The 27178-nt window shown below is 40.1% G+C and overlaps 2 gene segments (V, D, J or C); both read right to left on the bottom strand.

Annotated features, from left to right (window-relative positions):
* Positions 1-1755: 1755 nt before the first annotated feature.
* LOC140456925 (Ig heavy chain C region-like) lies at positions 1756-24112 on the bottom strand. The segment is given in 9 exon segments: positions 1756-2376; positions 2516-2643; positions 5435-5764; positions 6213-6521; positions 8455-8760; positions 11873-12178; positions 22301-22391; positions 23480-23863; positions 23992-24112. Coding segments are annotated over 7 exon segments (1407 nt in total).
* LOC140456867 (Ig heavy chain V region-like) lies at positions 23487-27178 on the bottom strand. The segment is given in 2 exon segments: positions 23487-23863; positions 27172-27178. Coding segments are annotated over 2 exon segments (384 nt in total).

The following is a 27178-nucleotide window of genomic DNA, read 5'->3' as shown; positions in this document are numbered from 1 at the left end:
GATGGTGGGAGGGGCTTTGAACATAAATTATTCAGTTTACTGGTGATGGTTCGTAGCTGAAAATAAAGATACCATGGATGATTTGGGTGATGGGAAATAAAAGGTTACATTGTGTGGAAGGAAAATTCTGGATATAAACAAGAATTTTACAAACCGATCTCCATTCTGTCTGCCCAGGTCTTGCCTACACCGCTGTACCTCCAGAGGACTTTCCTTTTATTTTGATGAGTTCAAGTTAATCTCAGCCGCTGTTTTGTACTTGTCAACTATTTGTTAACGGGGGTTTGCCGTTTCAGAATGTAGGTTACCTTATTGTGTACGTTCTCAGAGTTCAGTGTTTGGGGTCCTTGTTGGTTCACCCTGTGCTTTGGTATATAATGCAAAATTACAGAAAAATTTTAATAGCAATTTAAGGTAAAATGTTAGGATATTGGAAGAACAGCTGAGGGCATCAAGTTTGACAGAGGGTTGTGGTACAGGACATGGAAAGCATCAGGGTTTCCAAAACTTCTCATCTCTGCCTTCCCTGATCGAAATCAACCTGTGATTTATCATTTTTGAGGATTGTTATTCATTAACATCGGTGTGCCAGATAGATCTCAGTGTCAGGGAGGTGTGACGTGCTTCTTTGTTTTGTGATGAACTCAGAGGAACATACAATAGTAAGGGTGTAAACCCAAAGGGGCGAAGGAGCAGAGGATCCTCCGTGTGTATGTGCACAAATCAGGGAATGTACCATGGCACATGGACAGAAGAGCAAATAAACCCAACTTCATCAATAACGCTGTAGAGAACAAACACAAAGCAATTATATGAAACTCAAATAAAACAGTCTCTTGTCTCACCTGGAATGTTGCACCTTGTTTCCGGTGCCACGTTTTTGAAAAGATGCGAAGTTATGAGATTGAGTACGTGACTGATTCACAACACTATTCCCAGGATGATACACCTCACCAACTCTGAGAAATTGAGAATGTTCTCCTCTGCTGATAGTTTCCAGACTCTGTGAACAATTGCTCCGATTGGTTCTCAATTCCGTCTTGCGTCACATAGATCCCAATGGCTGAATATTTCAAGTACTCATGAGCTCTGCCTGATCAACATCGACCTCTGATTTATTATTTGTGAGGGTTGCTGTTCAGTAATATCCCTGTATCAGATAGATCTCAGTCTCATTCCCTGGGATTTGACAGGTGTGGTGTGTCAAATAGATGCCAGGAATTGTGCTCCATGAGATTTAGGTGTGAGAAAAACTCCAGTCCTGAGAATCCGCCCTTGTATTGTGCACGTGTTGTGTCTGAATACCGAACTGAAGGTTGACATTTTTGGCTGATGAATGTTTCGTTGGGCGCTTTAGGTGGCGATTTCTGCATTACTAACCCAGGCTGTCCCCACATTGGGAGTACTTTTAGTTTAGACAGTGTAGAGTAAAGTTTCAAACTCCTTTGCCTGCCTTTTATAGGCTTCGATAAAAAGCTCCTCATTTGTATCATTAGATGACCCAAGGTCGTGACCCTTTGTGCATAAGAGGAAATGTTCTCTAATCATTCTGCCTCTGGAGTGTTCCATCAGGCATATCGTGTGATAGATGTATTTACATTAGTGGGCTGCATGGTAGCGCAGCATTAAACTAAATGACTGGATGAAACACAACCAAACAGAACAAGTGAAAGCATTTGGCTGGGAAAGGAGTAGGATGTGGGAAAATGTATTATTACTTACTGGTCTTGAAGAAAGAATTAAGTAAACTCAAGGTTAGTGCATATTCATTCGAGATTTATTAACAATTTCAGAAAGCATTTTTATCCAAAAAGTTGATGTAAAAGCTAACAGAAGTGAATATAATGGCTGGATGCCACATTGAGATGAGAACACATGCACTGTGAGCTGGGAGTTTTCTGTACATCAGTAACAGTCACAAGAAAGGGAGTACAAAGGCTCACCAGAAAGGGCTACATCAGTAACAGTCACAAGAAAGGGAGTACAAAGGCTCATCAGAAAGGGTTACATCAGTAACAGTCACAAGAAATGGAGTACAAAGGCTCATCAGAAAGGGTTACATCAGTAACAGTCATAAGAAAAGGAGTACAAAGGCCCATCAGAAAGGGTAGGCAACCATTCTGAGTAAGGAACTAATAAAAGCAAAACAAATGGGCTTCAAACAACTGGGAAGCTCCAAATTCTTCCAACCACAACTATCGCAAAGATATCAAAGTAAAAAGGAAAATCCATCAATAATTGTCTCAGTTACACGCTGATAAACTGAAGTAATCTCACTGTTAGAGTCAGCAACAGGACAGATTGTAGATTGGGAAATCAGAGACCTTGATAAGCAGATCAGTAAAATCAAGGGGGTCCACAATTCATTCACTTAACCTGGAAAAGAGAGATAAAGCAATGACGCAGATATTTATGATCAGGGACTTTCAGACTTAATGTTTATTCAATGGCACACTTAGAGATTTCACAAAACATATTGGGCTGCTTGGCGTGAGAAAGATGTGATTATTCTCACCTTCACCAGAGTGACGGCAGCGCTGTAGAAAGTACTCAGGAAAAACAAGGTGATGAACGTGGAGGCAGTGGTCCAGATGTTGCTGTTATCATCCTCATAGTCTTCAATCCAAGTGCGATCTATTGAATCTATGAATATAAAGCCGAGAGAACGCATTTAGATTGTTTATTGATCCAGATCGATCTATCTGCATCCAAGTCATGTAATTAGTGACCATTACATCTTCATAAAGCAGTCAGGTATTTCTCAAGTGTGACTCTTATCTGTATCTATTAGTGCATTATTGACTCTCAGCAAGAAATTACAAATACTAACTGCACATGTTCTTTCTTCATTGTCCATGTCAGAACATTTTAAATTATTTTTCTTTCAATCTATTATTTAAGGATATTATTATTTGAGGAATGATTATTATGAATGATTACTTTAATTATATCATTATATTTTAAATATAGGCTGTGACAGCACTTTAGTTGAAAATTGTGGCCATCACTGAATAAAAGTTCAAATGTGATTCTCATCTTTATGTATTGGTGACCAATTGCTTGGCAAATCATGAATATAAGTGACATCACAGTCAGGACATTGCTTCATATTTTTGTTTGTAGGATCTGTACATTTAGGAATAAGTGTTTGTACATGTGTCCCTTAGTTTATTTGATCAACTGCTTGGTGTGTTTGATTTTCCTTTAATGTTTGTGTATGTGGTTATGAGAGTCTCTTACTTCACTCTTGCCCACGTTGGAGTCTGTGCGTGAATAAACATATTCCTGTTCCTTTACTGCTGGTGTGCTCATGTGTTTGTGTACCTAAATTTTGGTCTTTTCACATTGTGTAAGCATCATCATGCTAATATTCCACTTCGTTGCTGCCTATGCTTATCTTGTAATGTCTTTGTGAGTGTTCACTTTTCATTAGTGCTATCTAAAATGTGTGCTTATGTGTCTGTTTCAGATCCTACCTACATTAGGTTATTTTCATGTTTATGCTTAATAAATGTTAGCATGCAATGTTATGCTTTGATGGATGTTTATATTTATATGATGATGTTTGCTTATGTGGCAATCTTTCCCAAACCATCTCCTGAGAAGCTTGTTTGTGTTATTGTTTGTGGATGCTTGCTGATGTTTATGCCCATTATCCTTGTTTAATAAACACCCCTCTATTTGTTGACCTATGCACTTGTGTGTCTGCATGTGAGACTATGAATTTGTGTGTACGTGTGATATTGTATCCATGCTGATCAATGTGGTTTAAAAATAACTAATTAAGCTGCCTCTGTCATTGTATGTTTGTGATTCTGAAAATGGGAAAGTTATGATATTAATATTTATCTCTGTGCACTTACGTGCCTGTGTGAGTTGACAAGTGGGAGGACATTTTTCGGAATTTGTATCTGTGTTCATGCGTGTATGTCTGTACGCATTGTGCTGTATGAATGTAAATGTATTTGTGTGTTACCGTGTGTCTATGTTTCTCATGGTTATGTGTGAGTACCCCTGTTCATTTGTGCAAATGATTTTCATTCGGTGTATGTGAGTTTTTGTATGAGCTTAGAGAGTGTTCAAGTGCCACTTGCATGTGTGGCTCTGTGTGAGTATGCATGTGTGACATCTTATCTATATGCACATTTGAGTGTGCACATAAATATGTGTCTTTAGGTGAGAGCTCGTATATGTGTCATTACGAGTGTATTTGTGATCATCTCTCTGTATCTGTTCTTATACCAGACTGCAATTTTTATTATTCTAATTTATTGTTCGAATTTTAATGGATTGCCCATAATTAGATCTGACCTTGGTGTTGTAGGAAACATTTCCCATCATCATGGAGAGATAAGTGTTTTATGAGCAACACTTCTGTTGCAGTGATAGAATTTCTGTCTGCCCAAGAGATAACATTTCTGAATATCTTTATTAGAAAATGTCTACTTGTGTTCTGTATGTGAAACAAAATGATATCAGGTATTCGAATACCAGAATTGACCCCATGTGCTCCAGAAAACAGAAACAAACCTATGGAATACAAACCGGGATGATGCAAACACCAGTTTTGGATTATGGGAATCAATGTTAATCATTTGTTCACAGAACCAAGCATGTCCAACATGCTTCAAAGGTATTATTTTGCAAGGAAATGTTAAATCTTTGGACAGTAAGCAAGAAGCTGATTGTTCCTGTTAGCAACTGGGTTACATTACAGAGGACATCTTCCATGAAAACTCTTCACAGGGAGCACGAGGACAGACCATTCATCATTCCCCTCCCCTCTGCTCCACGACAACTTATCTGTTGATTCTCTTTGGTGTGAAAGTGAAGATACATTCTGTCAACTCATGCGCTGGTGCAAGATCCCTGGCAGTTCCGCAGAAACAAAGGTTACATTCAAACTGTTCTGCACTATTTACGATTGGTATGTTCCAATCAAATTTAATTTTAACGTGTCTTAAATTTACATTTCCAATTGGTGCAATGTGGCAGTTTAAAACTGACATGAATTTTGTAAGAGTGTCCAATCGGGAGAATCAAGAACACCAAGTTCAAAACTCGTGCTCTACCCTTGACATAAAATGGACATTGTCAGATTTTGTCACAGAGGGATTTAGGATGGATAAGGTATTTGGCAGAATCCTGCAATGAGTGAGCTTTACTCTGTCTCTGACCCAGGGTGTATCTGAGCAGAGAACATTAACTGCACAAGACACTCGTCCTAGACCTGTTAATAATCCACTTTAACTACACAGATGGAATGGAAGTCAGGGTGGGAAACAATTAATTCAGTATTTAACTCACAACTGGAGGGAAAAAGAAACACTTCTATTACTTCTGTTGAATTATTAAATGCAACTTTGAGATTTTTATTGACATGAATTAACAGTGTCCATCAGTGCAAGCGAAATGTTTACAAAACTTGGTTTACCGCTGGATTTATCGACTGTTCTGTTGATGATCTTCAGTGGAATTGCTTCATGTCCCACCACACAGGAGTAAGAAGCACCGCTGGCCCACTCCTCCGCTGTAATGGATAACAGGCTGTACATGAAGAAGGAGATGTTGTCACTCTCCGCCATCACCTCGGTGTTCTTGTAGTTACTGGGATTCACCGGCTTGTCATTGTTTGTCCACTTGACGAAGATCTCTCGGGGAGAGAAACCTCTCACTAAACAGGTAAGGGAGAGAAACCTCTGAGCGGAGATTTCTTCTGTTGGTGGCAGGAGGACCGACACAGTTGGCTCCAGCGGATTAATCACTGCAGAATATTTGAGACAAATATAAATCAACCAAAAAATCCTGAACCAATATCACAATTTCACTAAATATTAAAATATGCCATGTTTAATTTGGGATTTATTCACTTCCGTTTACTAAAGGAGCAGAATGGTACACATTCTGTCCAGTAAAAAAAGGTCGCGTTTAATGTGAAAGTTGCCTCCATGTTTCCAGCCCACAACAAGGACATTCTGTCCAACTGTCATTGCTGATGGTGACGTCACAACCCAGGCTTCTTCCCACTTTATCTGACTGAATCAGAATACAATATCCTTTGGTCCATCTTTTTCTTAATCAGCTACCTAACTATCCTGCCTTCAGATGCATCATTAATACTCCCAATGGTGTTTGTTCATTACCAATCACAGCCTGGCATTGATGTAACTGGATCTGGATTACACATGGGATCCTTTGTGTTTTAATCTCACCTTTCTCCTTGTGGATGGAGTCTCTCCGCGGAGTCGGTAGATTCTGATGGTACACCACACATTCAAAAGTAACGCCACTCATCCAGGCTTCAGTAGAAATGTCTAATTTGCTGATCACGCTGTCGGGATTCTGTCCAGGCTGGTCAGCAATCTCTGTTTTCAGAGGCTTCTTTTCTTGTTTCCAGGTCACGTTGACTCCAGAAGGAAAATTGGACACAACGCAGGTTAACGTCACCGTCGCCTCCAGTAAGACTTGTTCTACTGGCGGTGGGAGGATTTTAACGGTGTTAGGGTGGCACTCGGTATCTTCTATGAAACAAAAATCAAAGTCAATGAAAAATGCCCCTTTATGATACAAACAGTCAATCTTCAGATTACTTCTTCACAGGGTGAATACACCACCTTCAAAATGGCAACTCCAACTATTGCTGAAACGATGCTTACTGTTGTTGATGTATTTTGATTTGTGAAAGCATTTGTGATTACCTATAACATACCCTGTGTAATTACTCCTAAAGAACACTGGCTTTGTAACAAGTGAAACCTGAAAAATAAAATAATCGAAGATACCATCATGTAACCCATGGAATTATCTTTCTTTCAGAGTCTGTCTCTCACTTAACACCATCTATTCATACTTGTGACAAGAGTAATCTCAATATAATGAGTTCATTTCCATGTTCATAATCCTTAGGTGCAAATGCTGCTGGTCATGCTGACTACCAAATCACATCCTACATTTGAGTCAAATTGTAATAAATAATAATTATTCTCTTTGCAGAGTTCTAAAGTGTTACAGGAGCGGTGAACAGCCATGTAAATTCTGTTCATTATATTTAACTTGATCAAAAATACTTTGCGTTATTGGTGTGATGTCATTCTCTAATTTATGTCATTGTTCCTCGTGAGCTGTGTTTGGAGTAGATCAGAAAACAAGACATTGAGTACAGCATTGGATATCGAGAAGGACACCCATCTCCTTAAGTCTTTCCCTCCATTCAGTTTGTTCGTAACTGGTCTGTACTTTCACTTTATTTACTAAGGTGCGTTTTTTAATTTCTTCATAGAGCAGGGGAGAAAAAAACAAACAAAAGCGTCTTAAATTAATCTACAAACGCGATGGAAATGTGCACTAATTTTATAGACATCCACTACTCACTGTGTAAACATCGCCACCCCAAACCAGGCTAAATCAGCCTGTCTCGAGTTCCTAGTTCATTCATCCCTATTGGACTGTTCTTACCAGAATTTATTCTCCTGCCTCATCCACTAATTACAGAGACCATCTTAAAGAAGCTCAGTGAGATCACGTTTATCCCAGTTGATGTGATACCCACTTGGTCTGGGGTCTGATCCCATAAATGAAGTTAAAGAGCTCAGTACCAGATAAAAAATCGATGTCGTACAATGTGCAAGGCCAACAGGTCATTCCTGAGCAGGGAATGAAGCATTGAACGCATTTTGATTTATTTTCAAGTAAGGGTCACTGCATATTTTAACCACGTCTTTTTGAGACCACATCATAAGATAGAGGATCAGAATAAGGCTGTACGGCCAATCCAGAGTTTAGATCAGAATGATGCTGGAAAAGCACAGCAGGTCAGGCAGCATCCGACGAGCAGGAAAATCGACGTTTCGGGCTCCAGCCATTCTACTGTCTTCTCTAAACAAGAGCCGATCTATCTCTGGCTTGAATACACACAATGGCCTGGCCTCCACAGCCCTCTGCAGCAACAAGTTCCACAGCCTCATCACCCTCTGGCTGAAGACATTTCTCCCCACATCTCAGTTCTAAACGGTGCTCCTTTGGCCCTGGGACTGTGCCCTTGGGTCCTAGTCTGGCCGACCAGTCAAAACATCTATTCCACGTTCACTCGACCTCAGTCTCTCAGTATTTTGTATGTTTCAATCAGATATCTCTCCAATATCCCCCCTCTTCCCCCAAACTTATCCCTGACGTGGCCCTCTGAACGCCTCTCCCAGCGTGGTCAGGCAATAAACTATTTAACAAAGCTCACTGTCTATATATCTATCTTCAACAGAGAGGAAACATGCTTTTCTGACTTGCCAAAATGTTGAGACATGAGCGATGCTAATGTAACACTCAAACTGAAATGCGATACGTGGCATGTTGGGAAACGAGAAGCTCTACCGTACTGTCTACTACGCCTGATAAATGAGCATGTTTGATTCACATCAGAGTTTAGAATGATTTGTAGCTCTCTCAGTGTGTGTCTCTTACCCTGGAGTGCGGTGATGTTTTTACTTTGAATGTTCTCTCCATGAGTGACCTGGCAGGTATAGACTGCGCTGTTGAACCATTCACCATAAGGGACCATCAGCCGACTCGTCACCGAGAAGTTCCCGTCTGCCTCACACACGGGAGACGTGAAGAAGCCAGAATCCAAGGGTCGGCCGTTTTTCAACCAACTCACGGAGATTGACTTCGGATGGAAATCGATGATTGAACAGACAACGGTTGCAAACTTGCTGCTTGCGATTTCTTCACTGGAGCTCACAGTTAGGAGAAGAGTTGGTGGGAGAATACCTAGATCATTAGGAAACACATCGCATAAATTATCTGACGAATTTCAGAACAAATACAATCAGTTCTCATATATCAAGGTTTCTTGTGGTTAATGGATACAAGAATCATAATTATGCAGAGTGCTGGAGAAGCTGGGATCCACACAGAAAGATCAGCAGGACAATGTGAAAAGCTAAAATTATAGGACACAGCAAGGGAGTCAAGGAGGCATAGAAACGATAGGCCGGTAACATCAAAAGGGAGATAGCAATGTTGGATGGTATTCGTTTTAATGACAGAGTCTGATGAACAAGGCAGACAAATTACTGGCATAAATGAGGAAATGATGTGGTTGCTATCACAGAGACATATTGAGAGCCAGGCAGGAGTGGCTATTCAACATTCCAGGATTTAGTGCCTTCAGGCAAGACAGGGAAAGATGGAAAAGGATGAGGGCTGGGGGTGTACAGTGCAGAATGTTGCTTCTGTCGCAATTCTGACAAGAGTATTTTAGGCTGTAAAGAGAAATGAAACCATGGATACCTCCTCGAACAAAGGCAAATGGACAGTACTTCAAAACCAAAATACAGCAAACATAACTACTGGGAGAGCACGATAGACCTTACTATAGGTCCAAAAGACCAAGTGAACATACATGGGCAAATTTCAGAGAAATGTAAATTAAATAGGGGAATGAGAAAAGAGGTTTTTAACTTCCTCAGCATAGGCTTGGATATTCATTTTGTCAAAAATTTAGAGGGAGCAGAATTCTGAAAATGCCCAAGGAGAATATTTTAACAAAGTATGTGTTTAATACTGAGAATTGTAATCCAGACCTTGCAAGAGAGGGGTGAATCTGAACTTAACTTTAGGGAATGAAGTCGACCCAGTGGGTAAAACCTCAATGGTGGAGCACTTTGCAGACAGTGATCGTAAATCAGTTGGATTTCAGATTGTACTGCAAAGGAATAGAAATTGGCCCAAAGTTCTGAAAAAGGGAAGGACAATTTTAGTAAGATCAGGTAATGACTTGACCAGAGTGGACTGGAAGCTGACACTTATTGGTAAATCTGAGTCAGAGCAGTGTGACACATTTAAGAGAGAGATAAGAAAATCACAGGGAGGACATTTCCCAGGAAGCCACTGAGTGGGACCAAGAATGCAGTGGGCTCTGGACACCAAAGGGCATGGAGGGGGAGATAAAGAGAAACAAGGGAGGCTTCCGGTCTATACTGAAATCTCAAAACAATAGGAATTAGTATGGAGTACAGAACGTGCAAGGGGGAGTTTGAAAGACAGAGGAATTAGAAGAGCAAAAGAGACCATGAGAAAATAATAGCAGTCAAAATAAAGGAAAATATTTTTAAAAGTTACGTGCTCATTCATAATAAAAGAATTATTCAGGAAACAGTAATGCTCATTAAGTGTATTATTGGAGTGGAGCCGGAGGATTAGGTTGTGGTCAAAACGAACGTGTTGTGCCAGTGTTCACTAGTAAGAGGGACAATGTGGGGACAGAAAACATGGAGGGGTGTTGTGATGTAGTTTTCAGAAATTAGGACACATGACGTGATGTTCTGTGTTGTCTTGCTGAATGAAAAGTGGTTATATTTCCAGGGCAGATGAAAAGTATACCGAGCTGTTGAGCGATGCAAAGGATGAAATAGTTGGGTCGCTGACAATAATTTAGAATTCCTGTCTTGCCACAACAGTTGTGCCAAGTGAGTGTAGATCAGCCAACGTTGCACTGTCATGCAGGACGAAGGAAGGTATAAATAATGAAAACACAGATCTGTCAAGCTCATCTCAGTTGGAGGGAAACGATTGAGAAGTGAAATTAGTCTTCATTTGAAAGATAAATCAACAATTTTCAGCACGGTTTTATTGAGAGGAAGTCATGTGTAAGAAATTGATAGTAGTTTTCAGAGAGATAACTCGATGTCCAGATGATAGAAATAATCAGAGCCAATGGGATCGGAGTTAATTTGACAGATTGGATCTGGAACTGGCTGAGTGGTGGGAGCAGGGGATAATAGTCATCGGGTGTCTGCGTGACTGGAAATCTATGTCTCCTGGTGCTCTGAAGGGATTGGTTTGATTTCCTTGTTATTTCTCTTACATACTAATGATTAAGACTCAAATTTAGGAGGATTAACCAGTGAATTCACAGATGAAATGAAAACTGTCATGTTGGTAAATCATGAGCATAATGGCTTTAGATTGCAGGAGGATATAAAAGGGTTGGTTGTATGTGAAGAGAAGTTGCAAATGGAAATTATTCTGCATAAATGTGAGGTGACGTAATTCGGCAGAAGAATCTGTGAGGTATGACGTTTTGAATGGTGGAACCCTGGAAAGGCCTGAGGATCTTTGGTGCATGTACCCACCGATCCCCTATAGTACTGTGTCGTCTGGATAAAGAGGCTAAGAAGGTGAGAGGATATTTTCTTTTATGAGCCGAGACATTGACAATGAAGAGTAGGGAGATGATACTGGAACATAATAGAACACTGGTTAGGCCATACTGAAGCGTTGTATGCATGTTATCGAAGGAATGTGATTACACTGAAGGCAGTATTGATGAGATTTGAAAGGATCTTGCCTGGGTTGGAGGGTTTTAGTTATGAAACTAGTTTAGATAGACAGGGGTTTTCCTTGGAGCAGAGGAGAATTAGGGAGAAGATTATCATGATGTCTAGAATTATTTTAGGCATAGACAGGGTAAACTGGATGAAACCTTTCCCCTTGATGGATTGATCAATGCCTCAGGGGCACAGGGTGAAGGTAAGGCCAGGAGCTCCCAAGTGGATCTCAGGGGAAAACAAAATCAAACAGAGGGTGGTGTTAGCCTGGAGCTCAGCACCTATAAGTCACGTAGAGACTGAGCCCCTCATAATAGGTATGAAGTATTGCGATGCATCCTTGCAAGGGCAATTCAGACAAGGCAATGGATCAGGTGCTGGCACATGAGACTGGAATAGTTAGGTGGCTGTTATTGATAGGCGTGAACTGGATGGATCAAAGGGCCTTTTTCCTGTGCTGTATCAGGTGATTCTGTGAAAACGGTTATAAATAATGCCTTCTTCATATTAATCCCAGATGCTCTGTTTATCTCAGTTCCCACAACACATACCTGGACATGGCATTTCTTTGCTCTTGTGTGACCCGCTGTGTTGAACCTCACAGTAGATTTTGCTGGGGCAATCTGCCGCTGACCCGGGCAGGGTTAACTGGCTGCTCAGGGTGTAGGTTCCCTTCTTGTTTCTCACTGATGGGTAAGTCTTAAATCCAGTCGTGATTAACTCCCCACCTTTCTTCCAGGTTACCTTGGTGACGTCAGGGGAATAGTCCATCGCCAAACAACCAAAGGTCGCAGATCCGGTGTCGTGCTCCTGACAGGAGGAGACCAGGCCATAAAGCGTGGGGGGAGATGGTGTCTCTACAATAGAATGACCAATTGAGCAAGTTAGTTTCTGTTCATTTGACCTTATCAGTTACTCAAATGTATCCTCAGCTGTAAACGTTTGCCAGTATGCTCCCACTGAGTCTACAACATAACTGGAGTTTATTCTTGTTTCCTACCAGTTGCTGATCATGATCATTGGTTCCTTCTTTAGAAACATGCCCTCGACCTTGACCATTGCCGTATAATTTAGGAAGAAGAACATCCTGATCCCACCCCAGTAACTTTGAAGATCTCACCAACTGACACTTTCACTGGATTGCTGTGAAGAGCAAAGAAGTTTCACAAAATACAAACCAAGGAAATGCAGATTCATCAAAATTCTACAGTGTGTGCAAACAGGCCATTTGGACCAACAAGTCCACACCCACCCTCTGAAAAGTAACCCATCCAGACCTATTCCCCTACCCTATTATGCTCCAGTTAACCCTGACTAATGCACCTAACCTCCCAATCACTGAACACAACATTTGCAATTCCCCCAGCTTGCATATCTTTGGACTGTGGGATGAAACGCACACAGACATGGGGAGAAAGTGCCAACTCCACACAAACAGTCACCCGAGGCTGGAATGGAACCCGAGTCCCTAACACTGTGAGGCAGCAGCGCTAACCACGGAACCAGCGTGCTGTCCCACTAGGTACTGTGCTGCTGGAAATACCCAACCGCTGGCAGTACCCCCGGAGAGAAATCAGAGTGAATCATAGAACTTAGAACATTACAGTGCAATACAGGCCCTTCGGCCCTCGATGTTGCGCCACCCTGTCATACTAATCTGAAGCCCATCCCACCTACGTCTGTATGCCGAGATAAAAACAATGACTACAGATGCTGGGAATCCGATTCTGGATTAGTGGTGCTGGAAGAGGACAGCAGTTCAGGCAGCATCCAAGCCTGTTCAATGATGACTTAATCTTGGCGAATCTACTACCGTTGCAGGCAAGCATTCCATTCCCTTACTACTCAATGAGTAAAGAAACTACCTCTGACATCTGTCTTATACATATCTCCCCTCACTTTAAAGTTGTGTCCCCTCGTGTTTGCTGTCCCCATACTTGGAAATCAGGTCCAGTGAGCCTTCCTCACTTATCAATGCAAGGCAGAATGTTCTCTCTGGGAGGAAGGTCACTGCAGCGGCAGCACAGGCAGGAGCTGAGCACTGGGACAGGGAGGAGGGCAGTCACGGCTGAACTCATGCCAATTGTCTGGAAGTTGAAACATCTAATTTACAATTATCTGAATTCTGGAGGCCTCTGAAAAATGGAGGACCATTAAGGTTCAGAGACTTTGGAGTGTTACAGCTGAGTATTTACGTAAATATGATTTGAGAAATGAACTGGTAATCTTTAACTTTAATAACTATCAAATTGACACGCAGTTCACCACCAAACCTCATCTTTCAGACTAACCACTGCACTTACTCTGTCTAGACCTAAATTTCCACTCACATTGACAAACCCTACCCATTCATGCCCGGAACACACAACCCCTATCACACAAAACACATCCAAGGCAATCCATATTGGTAGTATAGCTGAGAAGAGAGATCTCGGTGCCCATGTACATAGATCCCTAAAAGTTGCCAGCCAGTTTGATAAGAGTTATTTAGAAGGCATACTTTGTGTTGGCTTTCATCAATAGAGGGACTGAGTTTCAGAACCACGAGGTTAGGCTGCAGCTGTACAAAATTCTGGTGTGGCCGCACTTGGGAGTATTGTGTACTGTTCTGGTCACCACATTATAGAGAGAATGTGGAAGCTTTGGAAGAGATCAGAGGAGGTTTACCATGATGTTGTCTGGTATGGAGGGAAGGTTTAATGAGGAAAGGATGAGGGTCTTGAGGCTGTTTTTGTTTGAGAGAAGAAGGTTGAGAGGTGACTTAATTGAGACATAAAAGATAAACAGAGGGTGGACAGTGAAAGTCTTTTTCCTTGAATAGTGATGGCTAGCAGGAGAAGACATAGATGATAGATGTTAGAGGTTGTTTCTTTACTCAGAGAGGAGGAGGGGCATGGAGCGCACTGCCTGCAACAATAGTACACTCGCCAACTTTAAGGGCATTTAAAAGGTCATTGGATAAATTTATGGATGAAAATGGAATAGTGTAGGACAGATAGGCTTCAGATTGGTTCCACAGGTCAGCACAACATCGAGGGCTGAAGGGCCTGTATTGCACTGTAATGTTCTATATTCTATATTCCAGATGGACATATGATCTCAATTCCTTTCACTCATTTACACTCCTGCCGCCCTGCACCTGCCCCATGGTGAATCTGGCCCTGACTGGACCTGGCACCATCATTTTCACAACCTCTGACAAAAGCCCACTACCCAAGACATGACCTCAGCCCTTGATCACTGACCTTACATCTTACCCAAGTCAACCTGTGCACATTGCATCCTACCTCCTTTCGCATCTGTGCTTTACAACCTACCATTTTGCCAGACTCCGAGCTTTGCATTTTGACAACACGTCCACCTGTCACTTCATTACAGTGACCTTCCACCCTGAAACATCCTGGCACTCTGCCTACCGCTACACTAACCAGCCTGGCATCCTGCCCACCTCTCCATAAACCTGTCTGGGAAAGACAGACCTCCTGCATTTCAGCTCAAACTACCCCTCACCTACCAAGCACAATTCGAACAAATTATCCTGTGACCATTACCATTCACCTTGATGCCACCTTGCCAGACAGAGTGCGTGCAAGCTTACCCAGCAGCCAGCCAACACCTCACAGCCTACCAGCCCAAACTCTCCCACATGCCCAATCTAACCCCTCACATGCTCACCACCTTCCAACTTTGAGCCTACTCCAACATAAAGTCAGTGAGTCATAAAGTCGTACAGCACAGAAACAGTTCCTTTGGTCCAGCTCATCCATGCTGACCAGAGTTCCCAAATTAAACTAATTCCACTTGCCTGCCTTTGGCCCATATCCAACCAGACCTATCCTGTTCCTGTAGCTGTTCAAATGTCTTCTAAATGTTGGACCTATCTCTGCATTTACCACTTCCACTGGCAGTTCATTCCAATGTTTTGGACAGTTAAAACATGAAGCCCTAACTCCTGCACTCAGTGCTCTGACCAATGAAGGTACATGTGCAAAACACCTTCAACACACTAGGTACTTGAGACAACGCTTTCAAGAATCTATGAGTCTGAACCCTCAGGTTCCTCAGGGTTCAACATCACTATCCAGTGCCCTACCATTAACTCTGTAAGACTCTATGAGTCTGGACCCTCAAGGCCCTGTGTTTAAACATCATTATCCAATGCCCTACCAGTAACTCTGTAAGTTGTGACCTGATTTATCTTCTCAAAAAGCAACACATCGTATTCATTTAAATTAAACTCAATCTTCCACTCCTCAGCCCATTGGCCCAGCTGATCAAGATCTCATTGTACGTTTAGTTAACTTTCACTGCCAATTATACCACCAATGTTGGCATTACATGCAAACTTACAAACCTACAAACCATGTCCCATTCAATGTTTTCATGGCTTTCAACCAATATTGTAGCCTGTTTCCCTTTCTCCCACACATCTGTAGCATTTTTTTAAGGATTGAAGGAATCTATCTCCCTATTGAAATCATTTAATGTTTTGTCCTCAATCAATTTCTGAGTTGGAGAATTCCAAAGGTTCACCATTCTTTTGCTGAATCGTAAACAATCAGGTTCAATGTTATCGAGTGTTGGGAAGATTGGTGAGCAGCAAGATTAATGATGATCCCATGAATGGAATAGCCTTCTAGAGGGGCCAAGGTGCCTTCTTCAGCTTCCATATTGCATGCTGTCATGTCCCTTCGGCAGCATGTTCCAAAACTGTGACCCTTGAGGATAAGGGCGCACATGTATGTAAATGCTTCTCCTGAAAGCTTTCCTCCAAATCAGACTTCAACTTGACTCTCAACTATTTCCCTGCCCGTTTCCTCTTCCTCAATCACAGCCATGGGACTCACTTCCTACCAGCGCTGTGAATGTGCTAATTCCACACCAACTTCAGCAATTCAAATAGACTGATGACAACTGGTTTCTCAAGGCAATATAAAAAGTCTGACACTTCCACACCGGTCTAGAGATTCAAACAACCACTGGAAGAATTGTAAATTATTTGAGGCACTTGTGTGTCTACACAAGATGACATGGTTTCCTTTTGTGTGATTTGACTGTGTTTTCACTGAAGGAACAGAGCTGTTTCTTAATCATATAATAGGAATCGAGCATCCCTCATTTTTAGCAAGGCAATCACACATTATATTTCTTTATTCCAGGGAAGTATAGTGTTAAATTAATGAAATATGATGATTGGGATGTTTCAATTGGAAATAGTCAGAGATTTAAAGTTTACTTTCATGAGCAATTAATTCCAGCCTCATTGTTTCACAGTACTCACAGGAATGTCTTTCAGAAATGGTGTCTCCCTTTGTTTACTGAATCAGTAAATCTCGGATAGTTTTTGCTTGTTAATCAAAGGTGTTAAAGAATTTTAGCCAAAGGGAGACCTGCGGATTTAGCTCACAGATGCTCCATGATCTAAGTAAGTGGTGGAACAGCTTGAGGGGCTGAGTGCCCTCCTCTTACTCCTAACTTCCTATCATTGTGTCATTCATTAAGCTAGCACTGGCGGTGAACACTTTTTATTAAAATATTTCAACAAGTTAATTGTTTCACACATGCTTTAAAAAGAATTCTGTTGAGTATTTGGAACGAGATAATTGACATTCTCTATTTGAGTGATCAAAATAATTTCCACCCAATTACCCCAGCCACTGCACTCTGGAGTGGGTTGTTACTTCATAATAGTTTCTTGTGAAACTCCAGCTCGAGATCAGGGCGCTCAAATTCAATGATTCTCTGATATTTAATACCTCTGAACATTCGCAATTTGTTCAAATGCATCTTTTCTCTGAAGAACGTGTTTAATCAAACAGAACTTTTTTCAATGAAACAACAAACTTTAAATGCTAGAAAACCAAAATAAAAGACAGAAATTTCTGAAGAAACTCAGCAGGTCTAGCAGCTCCTGTGGAGAGAAGGCAAGGTTAACCTTTCACATCCAGAGACCCCCTCTTCACCAAATTGTTTTCATGTTTTTGACACAAGAGCTCACACATGTTGAGATAAACAGTGATTACGTTGGCTTGACTCCTGTTGGAAAAAGGATTCTTAGCAGAGGTCCTGGATGGTCGGAGATAGCAATTGAAGACCATCTGAAAAGCTATCTCCATCTGCTGCAAGTGTTGGGTTCAGCGGAACCCCACCGGACTGAACAATCAAATTCAGCTACAGCACTGGTTTAATATAAAGGTGAGCACTTACTCCATTAACACCATCTAGCGATGCCCAAACGCTTGTGAACAAATATTGATCTGGAAAAAGCTGCTAACTGCCAAAATTCTGTTTAATATCTAAGAGACACAAGTCAGGGCAGCGATTGAATAGATTTCACTAGCCTCTGTGAGTGGAATTCCAACAAACACCCAAACATCTCAATCTGCTTTCTTGCACTGAAGTAACCTGATAAGAGATGGTGTTACATACCTCTCTAACAGGTTGTAAGTGAACACAGGCCACCTGGCACAGAATCAGGGACACTACCACAACATCACAACAGACCTGAACACAATGAGCTCAACACTATCACAGAGAACACAGCCCACCTGTTTTGACAGTACATAAACCATGTTAGTTATTAACACCTTCCAACAACCAGGAATTGTTCCAGAATGTTTGTACAATGAAAGTAACATTTCAACATTTATCCAAGAATACTTTGATAGCAGCTCCGAATTGTTCAAACTCTATGGGAACTACAGAGGAATAAAACTAGGAATTGTATTGCCATCAATTCACTGCCACTGGATTCCAACCTCGAACTCCCTTCCTCTTTCCCCTGTGAATGTTGCTGCACCAGACGGTCTACTTATTCTGAAAAAGATTCAAATGTTTTGAAGTGTAATATGACCGTTGCCAGTGACATTAAAAGCTGATAATAGGTTTTCAAATAATAAGATGCAAAAAAAGTCTGATTCTATATTGTACCACGAAACATGTCCTGCATAACTGAGGCACAAAGAAAGTATACAGCATATTTCCATCTGCCTCGCTCAATCAAATATCTCTTGTTGCCAACAACCAATTTCAAAACTCTTGCTATCTGCCTTTTGTTCCTGAAACGTTCGTTCTGATTGGAACAACTTAGTCAGGGCTCTCAATTCTGAGGCACCTAATCGAATATTGTATTTCTGGCCGATAAAAATGGTTTTGAAGCGCGAGATGAAATTGAACTGTCTGAGATTTAGGGATCCAAATTGGACAATTTACAAATGGTCAGGACCGTTGACAAGTTAGTCAGAGATAGCACTGAAACAAACTGTACAACAGACTTAATCCTAGAGGATACATTACTCAAATCCTCACGTCAAATATATTCACTGTCGTTGAACATTCATCAGAGGAACTAACCAGTGGATTAATGTGAACGAGAATGTGTTCACAATGAACATAGATAACCACTGAGTTAATAAACTTAATAAGTCATTGTATTTAATAAAATGATTGAGGTGGGAAATATCGCCAATTAAAGCACAGATCCGGAGGCAATGGATTATTCTCTAAATTATTTTTACATATTCTTAAAACGTTCCTTGAACTGGGGAGATTTTGCATGCACTGCATAAAGTCAATACTGCATTTCAGTGTGGACAGCATTTCTGTTGAAGGAATCAGGGCAAGGTCATTTTCTTGTTTACTGCTTTTAATGAATGAAAATGTTTAAAAAGGTATGAATTGAAAACATGCTTCTGTCTGCAGTTGCCCGCTTTAACAGATGTCTAAGTAAATGTGGGCACTGCTGCCTCACAGATCCAGGTACCCAGGCTCGGTTCCAGCCTTGGGTGACTGCCTATGTGGAGTTTACACAATCTCCCCTGTGTCTGTGTGGGTTTCCTCCCACAATCCAAAGATGTGCATGTCAGGTGAACTGGTCATGCTATATTGTCCATAGTGTTAGGTGCATTAGTCAGGGGTAAATATAGGGTAGGGGAATGGGTCTGGGTGGGTTACTCTGCAGACCGTCGGTGTGGACTTGTTGGGCTAAATGGCCCGATACATGCTGCAGGAAATCTAATCTAAACGATTGTCACACTTAACAAATGTGAGCAGATTCCTTCGGATCGCTACATTGCAATAATTCGGTCAAGTATATTAATTAAAATAAATATTACTCTATTTTCAGTGTCTGAATAAACAATGTGCTCCGTTATCCTCTAGTTCATGTCTTCTGCAAATTTGTGAACTCTGCATATGTCTGAACACATCGATGTAAAATGAATTCTCTGCGTTTGCAGCAAGTCCTCCCATGGTTTTAAGAATAGAGTTCCTACAGTATGGAAACAGGCCATTTGGCCCAACAATTCCACACTGACCCTCTGAACAGTAAGTAGCCCAACCAGACCCATTCCCCATAATTTATATTTACCCCTGACTAATGCACTCTAACCTAGACATCCCTGAACACTATGGCTGTGCTATATTGCACAAATCACCTGACCTGCGCATCTTTTGGACTGTGGTAGGAAACCAGAGCCCCCGAAGGAAACCCACGCAAACACAGGGAGAATGTGCAAACTCTACACAGGCAGTCACCAGAGGGTGGAATCGAATTTGGGATCCTGGCGCTGTGAGGCAGCAGTGCCAACCACTGAGCCACCATGCTGCCCTGCGAGTTCATGGGTGGATTATTTTAATTAATTCATAATTTGTCCTTGGTCACATAATTCACTCTAGCAGTTGTTTCCGAAAGAATGACTCTTCAGTTGATATTTTTTTGTAAAATGTAACTATTTAATTAAAATGCACAGATTGGGAACACAGAAAGCACTGTGCAGATTAAATAATTCAGTTTATGTTTTATTTTTATCCTGCAAATCCAGTTTAATCAGGGACATAACAATGAATTAACTCAAGTTACGTATGAAACTGATCAAAGCAGTGAAACTGATCTGTTCTTCATAGAATTGTGCAGAATTTCCAAATTGTCTTTGCCAATGATCTTTTCCAGTCAGAAAAAAATATGTATGTAGTGTACAGCGGAATTGAAAGGTGTTTCTTGATCAATTATAACACAGTCATGGCATTTTTGCTCAAGAGCAAGAACTATTAGAAAATTAGACTTTTGAAATGCTATTTATATTTCTCTATGACTTGTAAACTGTTTAAAGACAGACCTTGTGATTGAACTAGATAGTGGAGTTCTGAATTTGGATTGGAAAGCATGGATTAGATTAATCCTTAATTATCACTTTTATGTTAAAATGGCGCCCGAAGGTATCTGTTTTGCCTTCATTTCTAAAACCTTTGCGATTTGCCTTTCACTTAATAATAGGCTTTATGATATTTCAACTCGCATGCTGATTGCATTGAATGAGGAACCTGGAGCGGTTCACTGTCACCAACCGTGTTAACATTGCAAAAACAATGTCGAAACCAGAAATGGTTTCCCAAATATAACACATTTAATGTTACCCAAGCACAGTCCTTCCTCAACAGATGAACGATCACCAGATCACAACATGGTGTGTTTGCAGCAGAACTGGCTCTGCAAACATTTTCAACAGAACCAAGAACATAATGTAACCTCACACAAAAAAAAACAAATTGAAGTCTAACAAAGCTGCTCAGAATCAAGCAAACTAATGATTAAATTGAATAGAAATAACAAGTCATAACAGCAACCTTGTTTGTGAGGGGACTTAACACTTAAAGCTGTGACGTTTCTGGCAACAGTTCAATTTATTTCCAACCTGCACACCCTTCTTGATCATGACAATCCTGTGCAGCACACAGTAGAGCGGTTGAAGGCATATATTGATTAATCACTTCATGGCCAAAACAAAATTACTGAATGGACAAATATTATCGCATTATAATTTTAAATTAGTTTCAATTACATAATCTGTTCAATTCTGCAGTTTCAGATTTTAGTCCCAAATTTTATTTTGAATGAGGCTACTCAAAACAAAATTCAGTTAGTTTACAATTAGAACTGAGTTCTTTTTTTAAAAAATTCAATGCATTAAAAACTTATTTTTTTCATTTCTCACACTTCTGGGTTTCTGCCTTAAGTTGGTTTTCAGACCGTTACAAATGGATGTAATGTTTTCAATCAAGCAGAGAAAAATGTGTCATATAAGTTGAACAAATGCAGAAATGATTCATGAAAAACAATAGAACTTCACAAATATTGGTCGTGAACAGTAATCCAGAGAGACAATCTCCTCACCAGAAAGAAAACACCAATTACAGAAAGCATGAAAACGCTGATCAATTCCAAAAATTGAACAAGAATTCAATCAACTCAATTCAACAGAATCAAGGAAAATAAAATCAGAATCCAATCAACTCAAAACAACAGATATGAATGAAACATAATCAGAATCCAACCAATTCACTTCAACAGAATCAAATAAAACAATTTCAAATACCAATCAACACACTTCAACAAAACCAAGTAAAAAGAAAGCCAAAATCCAATCAACTCAATTCAACAGAATCAAGTAAAACAACTCAGAATCTAATCAACAAATTGCAATATAGCACCGCAAGAAAATTTTATGACAGTTTCTAACCTGCTTGTCATCAACAAAATAAATGAGAAAATATAATCATGGTAAGAACATATATTCAAGAAATGAATAATGATATTTTAGCATATTTTAATCATGTTTGGTAATATCTCAAACATCTTTGAATTCTTAGCGTTTGATGTTGACAATAAAACTCACAGTCAGTGTGTCACTGACATTAAACATTATTTATAGCTGACTGTTTAAGAGACATTAGTGTTTCAAGTAACCCAGCCACACAGAATGCCCATCTGATCAAAAAAAAGAGATACACGGAGCAACTGATGCCATCATCACCATTTTAGCTCTTTGCTGAGCCTTAACTGATGTCTATAATCAGTCTGAACAAAAATCAATCCGAACCAAACCAAACTCAGCACAGAATCTGAGTTTCATTTAATTCAGAAATTAGTCACATGAATAGAAAGTTTTTAAAAAGTTACGACGAAAGTTCATCGTTCTTACCTGAAGTCACTGTCACCATGGTCCCTTGGCCCCAGTAATCAAGATAGTCACAGTGTTACATTCTCTGGACTGGGTCACACAATAACTAGCTCTGCATAAAACAAATCAAAAATTTACCATCATTTTAAATTTTCAGAACCACAGGCAAAATAAAGTCACAATAAATCTTCATCACATAATTGCGCTAGTGAATTCTGATCATTCTTGATAAATTTTAATACTGTTTTATACTTCACAGAGTAACACGTGAGCTGATTCTCAAAATCCCCAAATGGTGTATCGATAATTACCCAACACTTTTACAAATTAAATAGTGATACTGGCATTAAACCCCACAGAATTAATACTGCACTGCAAGTTAAGACGGTTTGTAGAAGTAATCACTGACTAGTTTCAAACAATCGAGGTTTTTGTATCGATCATAATTGCAGTGTCACCCCAGTTATATCACTGTGAGACACGTTGTGTCAAATACTATGACAGACTGTAAACTGTAAAATGCAGATAATTTCTTCACTTCCTGGAAAGCAGTGATTCAGACTCCTCTAAGAATGATTTGGTGCATTATTTCAGCTTTTACTCTTCATTGTATTTTGAAAGCTTGGAATACTTTTCCAGGATTGGTCTGCATTTAACTTGACAATCAACACGAAGAAGGTAGAAAAAAATTATACATTTGTACAAACTAGCACGACTGGATTGTGTTTAAATTGCATCTCACATTATCTCTCGCTCCTGCCATGGTAGAAATCACCAATTTGAGATAATCACTTGTCAGTGGTTATTGTATGAGGATGTTGCTGTGCACAACACTGTGACCCACTGTCGTATCACAATGATGTAGACCAGTACACTCATTCTCTGTTCTTTACTCTAGGTCTCAATTTTCATTTGAAAGAGCCATTTAGTACTGATCATGTTTAGAATTAATGCCATAGTTGACATAACAATTAGTAGTAATTTCCTGAGCTGTCAGATATATTAAAACTAACATTTTGTGCGAGCATTTAATTGATGGAAGTGTTCGCAGTACATATGACATGCCCAAAATATTGTCCCATTGTGTCACCAGTTTGCTCGTTTAAATGGTACATTTCCTCTTTGATAGTTTTGTAAGAGGCAGCCTGAGGTCTGCTTCAGATCGCAGTTTTTATAATTACATTTAAAACTCGGACTGACCGTCAGTTTATGATGGAATTGACAAAATGTTCACTCGAGCTGTTTTTGAATGGGTGCAGCCCTGGTTCCTCTCGCTGTGGTATCTTGCACAGTAATAGATGGCGGTGTCTTCGATCTTCAGGTTCCCCATGTCCAACGCGAAAATGTTGTTTGAATTGTCTTTGGACGCAGTAAATCGATTCTTAATCGCTGGTGCATAGTAACTGCTGGATGAACTATAGTACCAAAGCAGCCACTCCAGACCCTGTCCGGGAACCTGTCGGACCCAGTTCATGTAGCTGCTACTAAGATCGAGGCCGCTGGTTTTACAGGTCAGTTTCAGGCTGCCTCCGGGACGGCCAGTCTCTGCCTCTGGCTGGGTCAAAACAATCTCCGACTGGACACCTTTAAAAAAGAAAACAAATAAACCATGAGCATTAATACAGATTAAATGATGGCTGAGTCTTTTACATTCCTGCGGTAGACTAACATTGAGACAGTGACAAAGACAGACTTGAACAAAAAACACTCACATGATAAGAAAGTAAGGAATAAACTGAGAAAAATTGTCGACACAATCATTCTGATAACTTGTGGGAAGCGGTTCTGTCAAGATCTTTCTAAACAGAGCCGAGCCAGGAGTGTTGAATTACGGTCTAGTGCCCAGGATTTATATGGCCATCGGAAAGGGCAGGCTTACAGCTTCCGCCTGTTGGTTTCCTGCTGGAGGCTGAGACTGGATCCTGGTCTCAGCTTGGACAGCCCGAACACATGGGATCATGTATTTACGAGGTTACGTTGAAACATGGACATATACACATCTTGGGATATTTATTTTGCTGAATAGCTTCTTTGGGAGTGTTTTTATTTAAATGGTGGAAGTAAAATTGAGTAGCTTCAGGTCTGTTTCACATGATAGTTGCAAGTATTTTGTTTAAAAAAAGACAAATTCATTCGGATGTTAGCTCCCTTTATTTCTACATTCATTCACAAGCAGATAAAACTAAAATCAAAGTTCAAACATATTACCAGCTAGTAAAACAATTGAGCTTGTTTTCCCAGGACACTGCCAGTCTCTGTCCCTATACAAAATAACATGTAATTCATACTAAACATTTCAAAATTCAATTTAGACAACTGAACACAGAGCGTGTCCAAAGTGATTATATTTAGAATATTCAATTAGAAGTTAACTCCCTTTAATTCTACATTCCACCACAAGCAGATAAAGCTAAAAAGAACTTCAATAATATTATTAACCAACAAAATTAGTGACTTTATTTTTGCTGTCACTCAAAGTCTCTCTCACTTTACAAAATAACATACCATTTCTAATCTGCGTTTCTAAATTCAGTTTAGGCAACCTAATATGGAGCACGTCTAAAGTGATTATGTTCAGAATGTGAGTGTGTGTCACTAAACAGTTTGGACTCGGAGATTAGAAGCACCTCCTTACATTGCAGAATGTCTCTCCCTGCATCTTTTTTTTCAAATTGCTCCGACCCTAAAATGCATAGTAAAGGAAAGCTGTGTGCCTGAGAAACAAAAAGTGAGTTGGCAGTGATACATAACATCTAGGAAAACCTTTGAAAGAGCATCTAATGAACTAGAACAGGACAGTCCATACATCCATATCTAACAGTCTGGGTACATCAGGAATGTTTGGTTAAATTAGAGAGTATTACAATAATCATTACCACGGATGTAGGTTATAAACAGTACATGTCTCTGCTCACTGATAGCTCTGACAGGGGCAGATAACTCATAAAAATCAGTAAAAATTCGCTGTTACACTCAGTTTTAATGAGATGCATGAATCCGAGAATGGTGTAACAAGTGATATGAGTTTGAACCAATTCAATTTTGCGAATTTATTTTGAGATGATAACAAATGCTACTGCAATGTGGGATTTTGGATCCATTAACTTCATATTCAGGAGCTTTAAAGATACTCAATAAACAGGCTGAACTAACCAGAACGTCACTGCATTCAATGTCCTGTTTTCTGACAGTCACACAGTGAATGCTGTATTTAGTGAGTTTCCTTTTTAAAGAAGAAATGCCAAGTGAAATGTATACATTGTGAGTAAATGGGAAAATATCGTTTGTTTGGTAGGATTTTACTTTCGTTTATTCATTTTCCCTTTAATAGGCCAGATACAATAGTTGGCAGCAATTAAACTGACTGCAGAAAAGGTGCTTGAATTCCCAGTTTCATTTACTGGAAGCAGGTGGAGTTTCTGCAGTGGTTCAAAGATATTTTGTCTCACTGTTGACCAGTTGGTGGAAAGCAAACTGCAAACCATAACCACCGCCTCCTCAGAAACAAATCGACTCAGCAACAATGCTGGAGGAAAGTTTATTTTTCAGTTATGTAACTTGGAGAACTAGTCACTCCTCTCATTGAAAGAAATATTCGCAGAGTCTCAGAGACAACCTTAACATCAACAGTTTATTCGAGGATCACTACAGCAATGTTTAATATTGAGAAAAATTGATAAATAGTCAGAGAGTCATGTAATGATACAGCATGTTTACAGACTCTTCGGTCCAACCAGTCCATGCCAGTCATAATCCCAAACTAAACTAATCCCACCTGTGTGTAGTTGACCCATATCCTTCCAAATATTTGATATTCATTTACTTATCCAAATGTCTTCTAAAGGATGTAAGACCATCCGGCACAAAAACTATTCTCTGTGTAAAACGTTGTCTCTGATATGTTTTTTTTTATTTTTCTCCTCTCATTGTAAAAACATGTTCCCTATTGTTGAAATCCCCCACCATAGGGAAAATTCGCCAATGTCTTAGTCAAAAATTGAAAACAATCCCAGCTCCAAACATTTATAAAATATCACTATGGATCGTCCTCGAGTCCAAAAAAAGATTGTCCCCTTTGATCAATGATTTGTAAAATTTACTCGTGTATCTACTGTGATAGAAGTTTTCAAAAAACTTCTTAAATGCAAATGGTTCACATCAATCGGATTAAAGTAACATTTCGTGCACTACCCCACACACAAAAAAAAAAGAACTCGTTTATTAACATGATTTGCTCTGAGGAAGTCTACGATGGATTCTTTTATCAAACAAAGTCATTTCCACTGTTGTGAGCGCTTGTCTATCTTCTGTGCAATGGTCTGAATTTTAAGTTGTGTCTGACTGCAGATGTAACTGGCTGCTCTGGGTAAAAGTACAGTTTGTGCCTTTCACATTGTTGATGTATATTGCTGACTTTAGTGACATAAAGAGGTGTTGTCCCAGGCATCGTGTGGCACCATTAATTAGACCATTAATTTCCACATCACTAGCCAGATTATCAGGTGGAGTTTATTGATATGTGATATTTTTGAAACAAAACCTTCGTACATTTCCAGTATGAATCATGTCAATTAGAGCCATTCACCTTTCCACTCATGGCTTGATAAACCTATATGAGGTCGCCCCCTCGAACTCTCACCCTCCAGTGATAAAGGTTCCAGTCTATCTGGATTTCCAACGGTGGTTCTGTTCCCTCACATTCTGCTGTTTAAGATCCTCCTGCCACCCCAGGTCCACAGACAGTGTCCCTTGATACCAGTTCAAAGAAATGAAAGGAACTTGTCCCACCATACTTTTCAATTTTCTTTGGCTTCAAACACCATCAAAAATATATGTTTGTGACATTGGTGATTTATGTGAGAATGCCGTGTACACAATATCTGCTGAAATACCTGCCAT

Source organism: Chiloscyllium punctatum, chromosome 31 (assembly GCF_047496795.1).
Source record: "Chiloscyllium punctatum isolate Juve2018m chromosome 31, sChiPun1.3, whole genome shotgun sequence".
Taxonomy (NCBI): Eukaryota; Metazoa; Chordata; class Chondrichthyes; order Orectolobiformes; family Hemiscylliidae; genus Chiloscyllium; species Chiloscyllium punctatum.
This window is presented reverse-complemented; position numbering and strand designations above follow the sequence as displayed.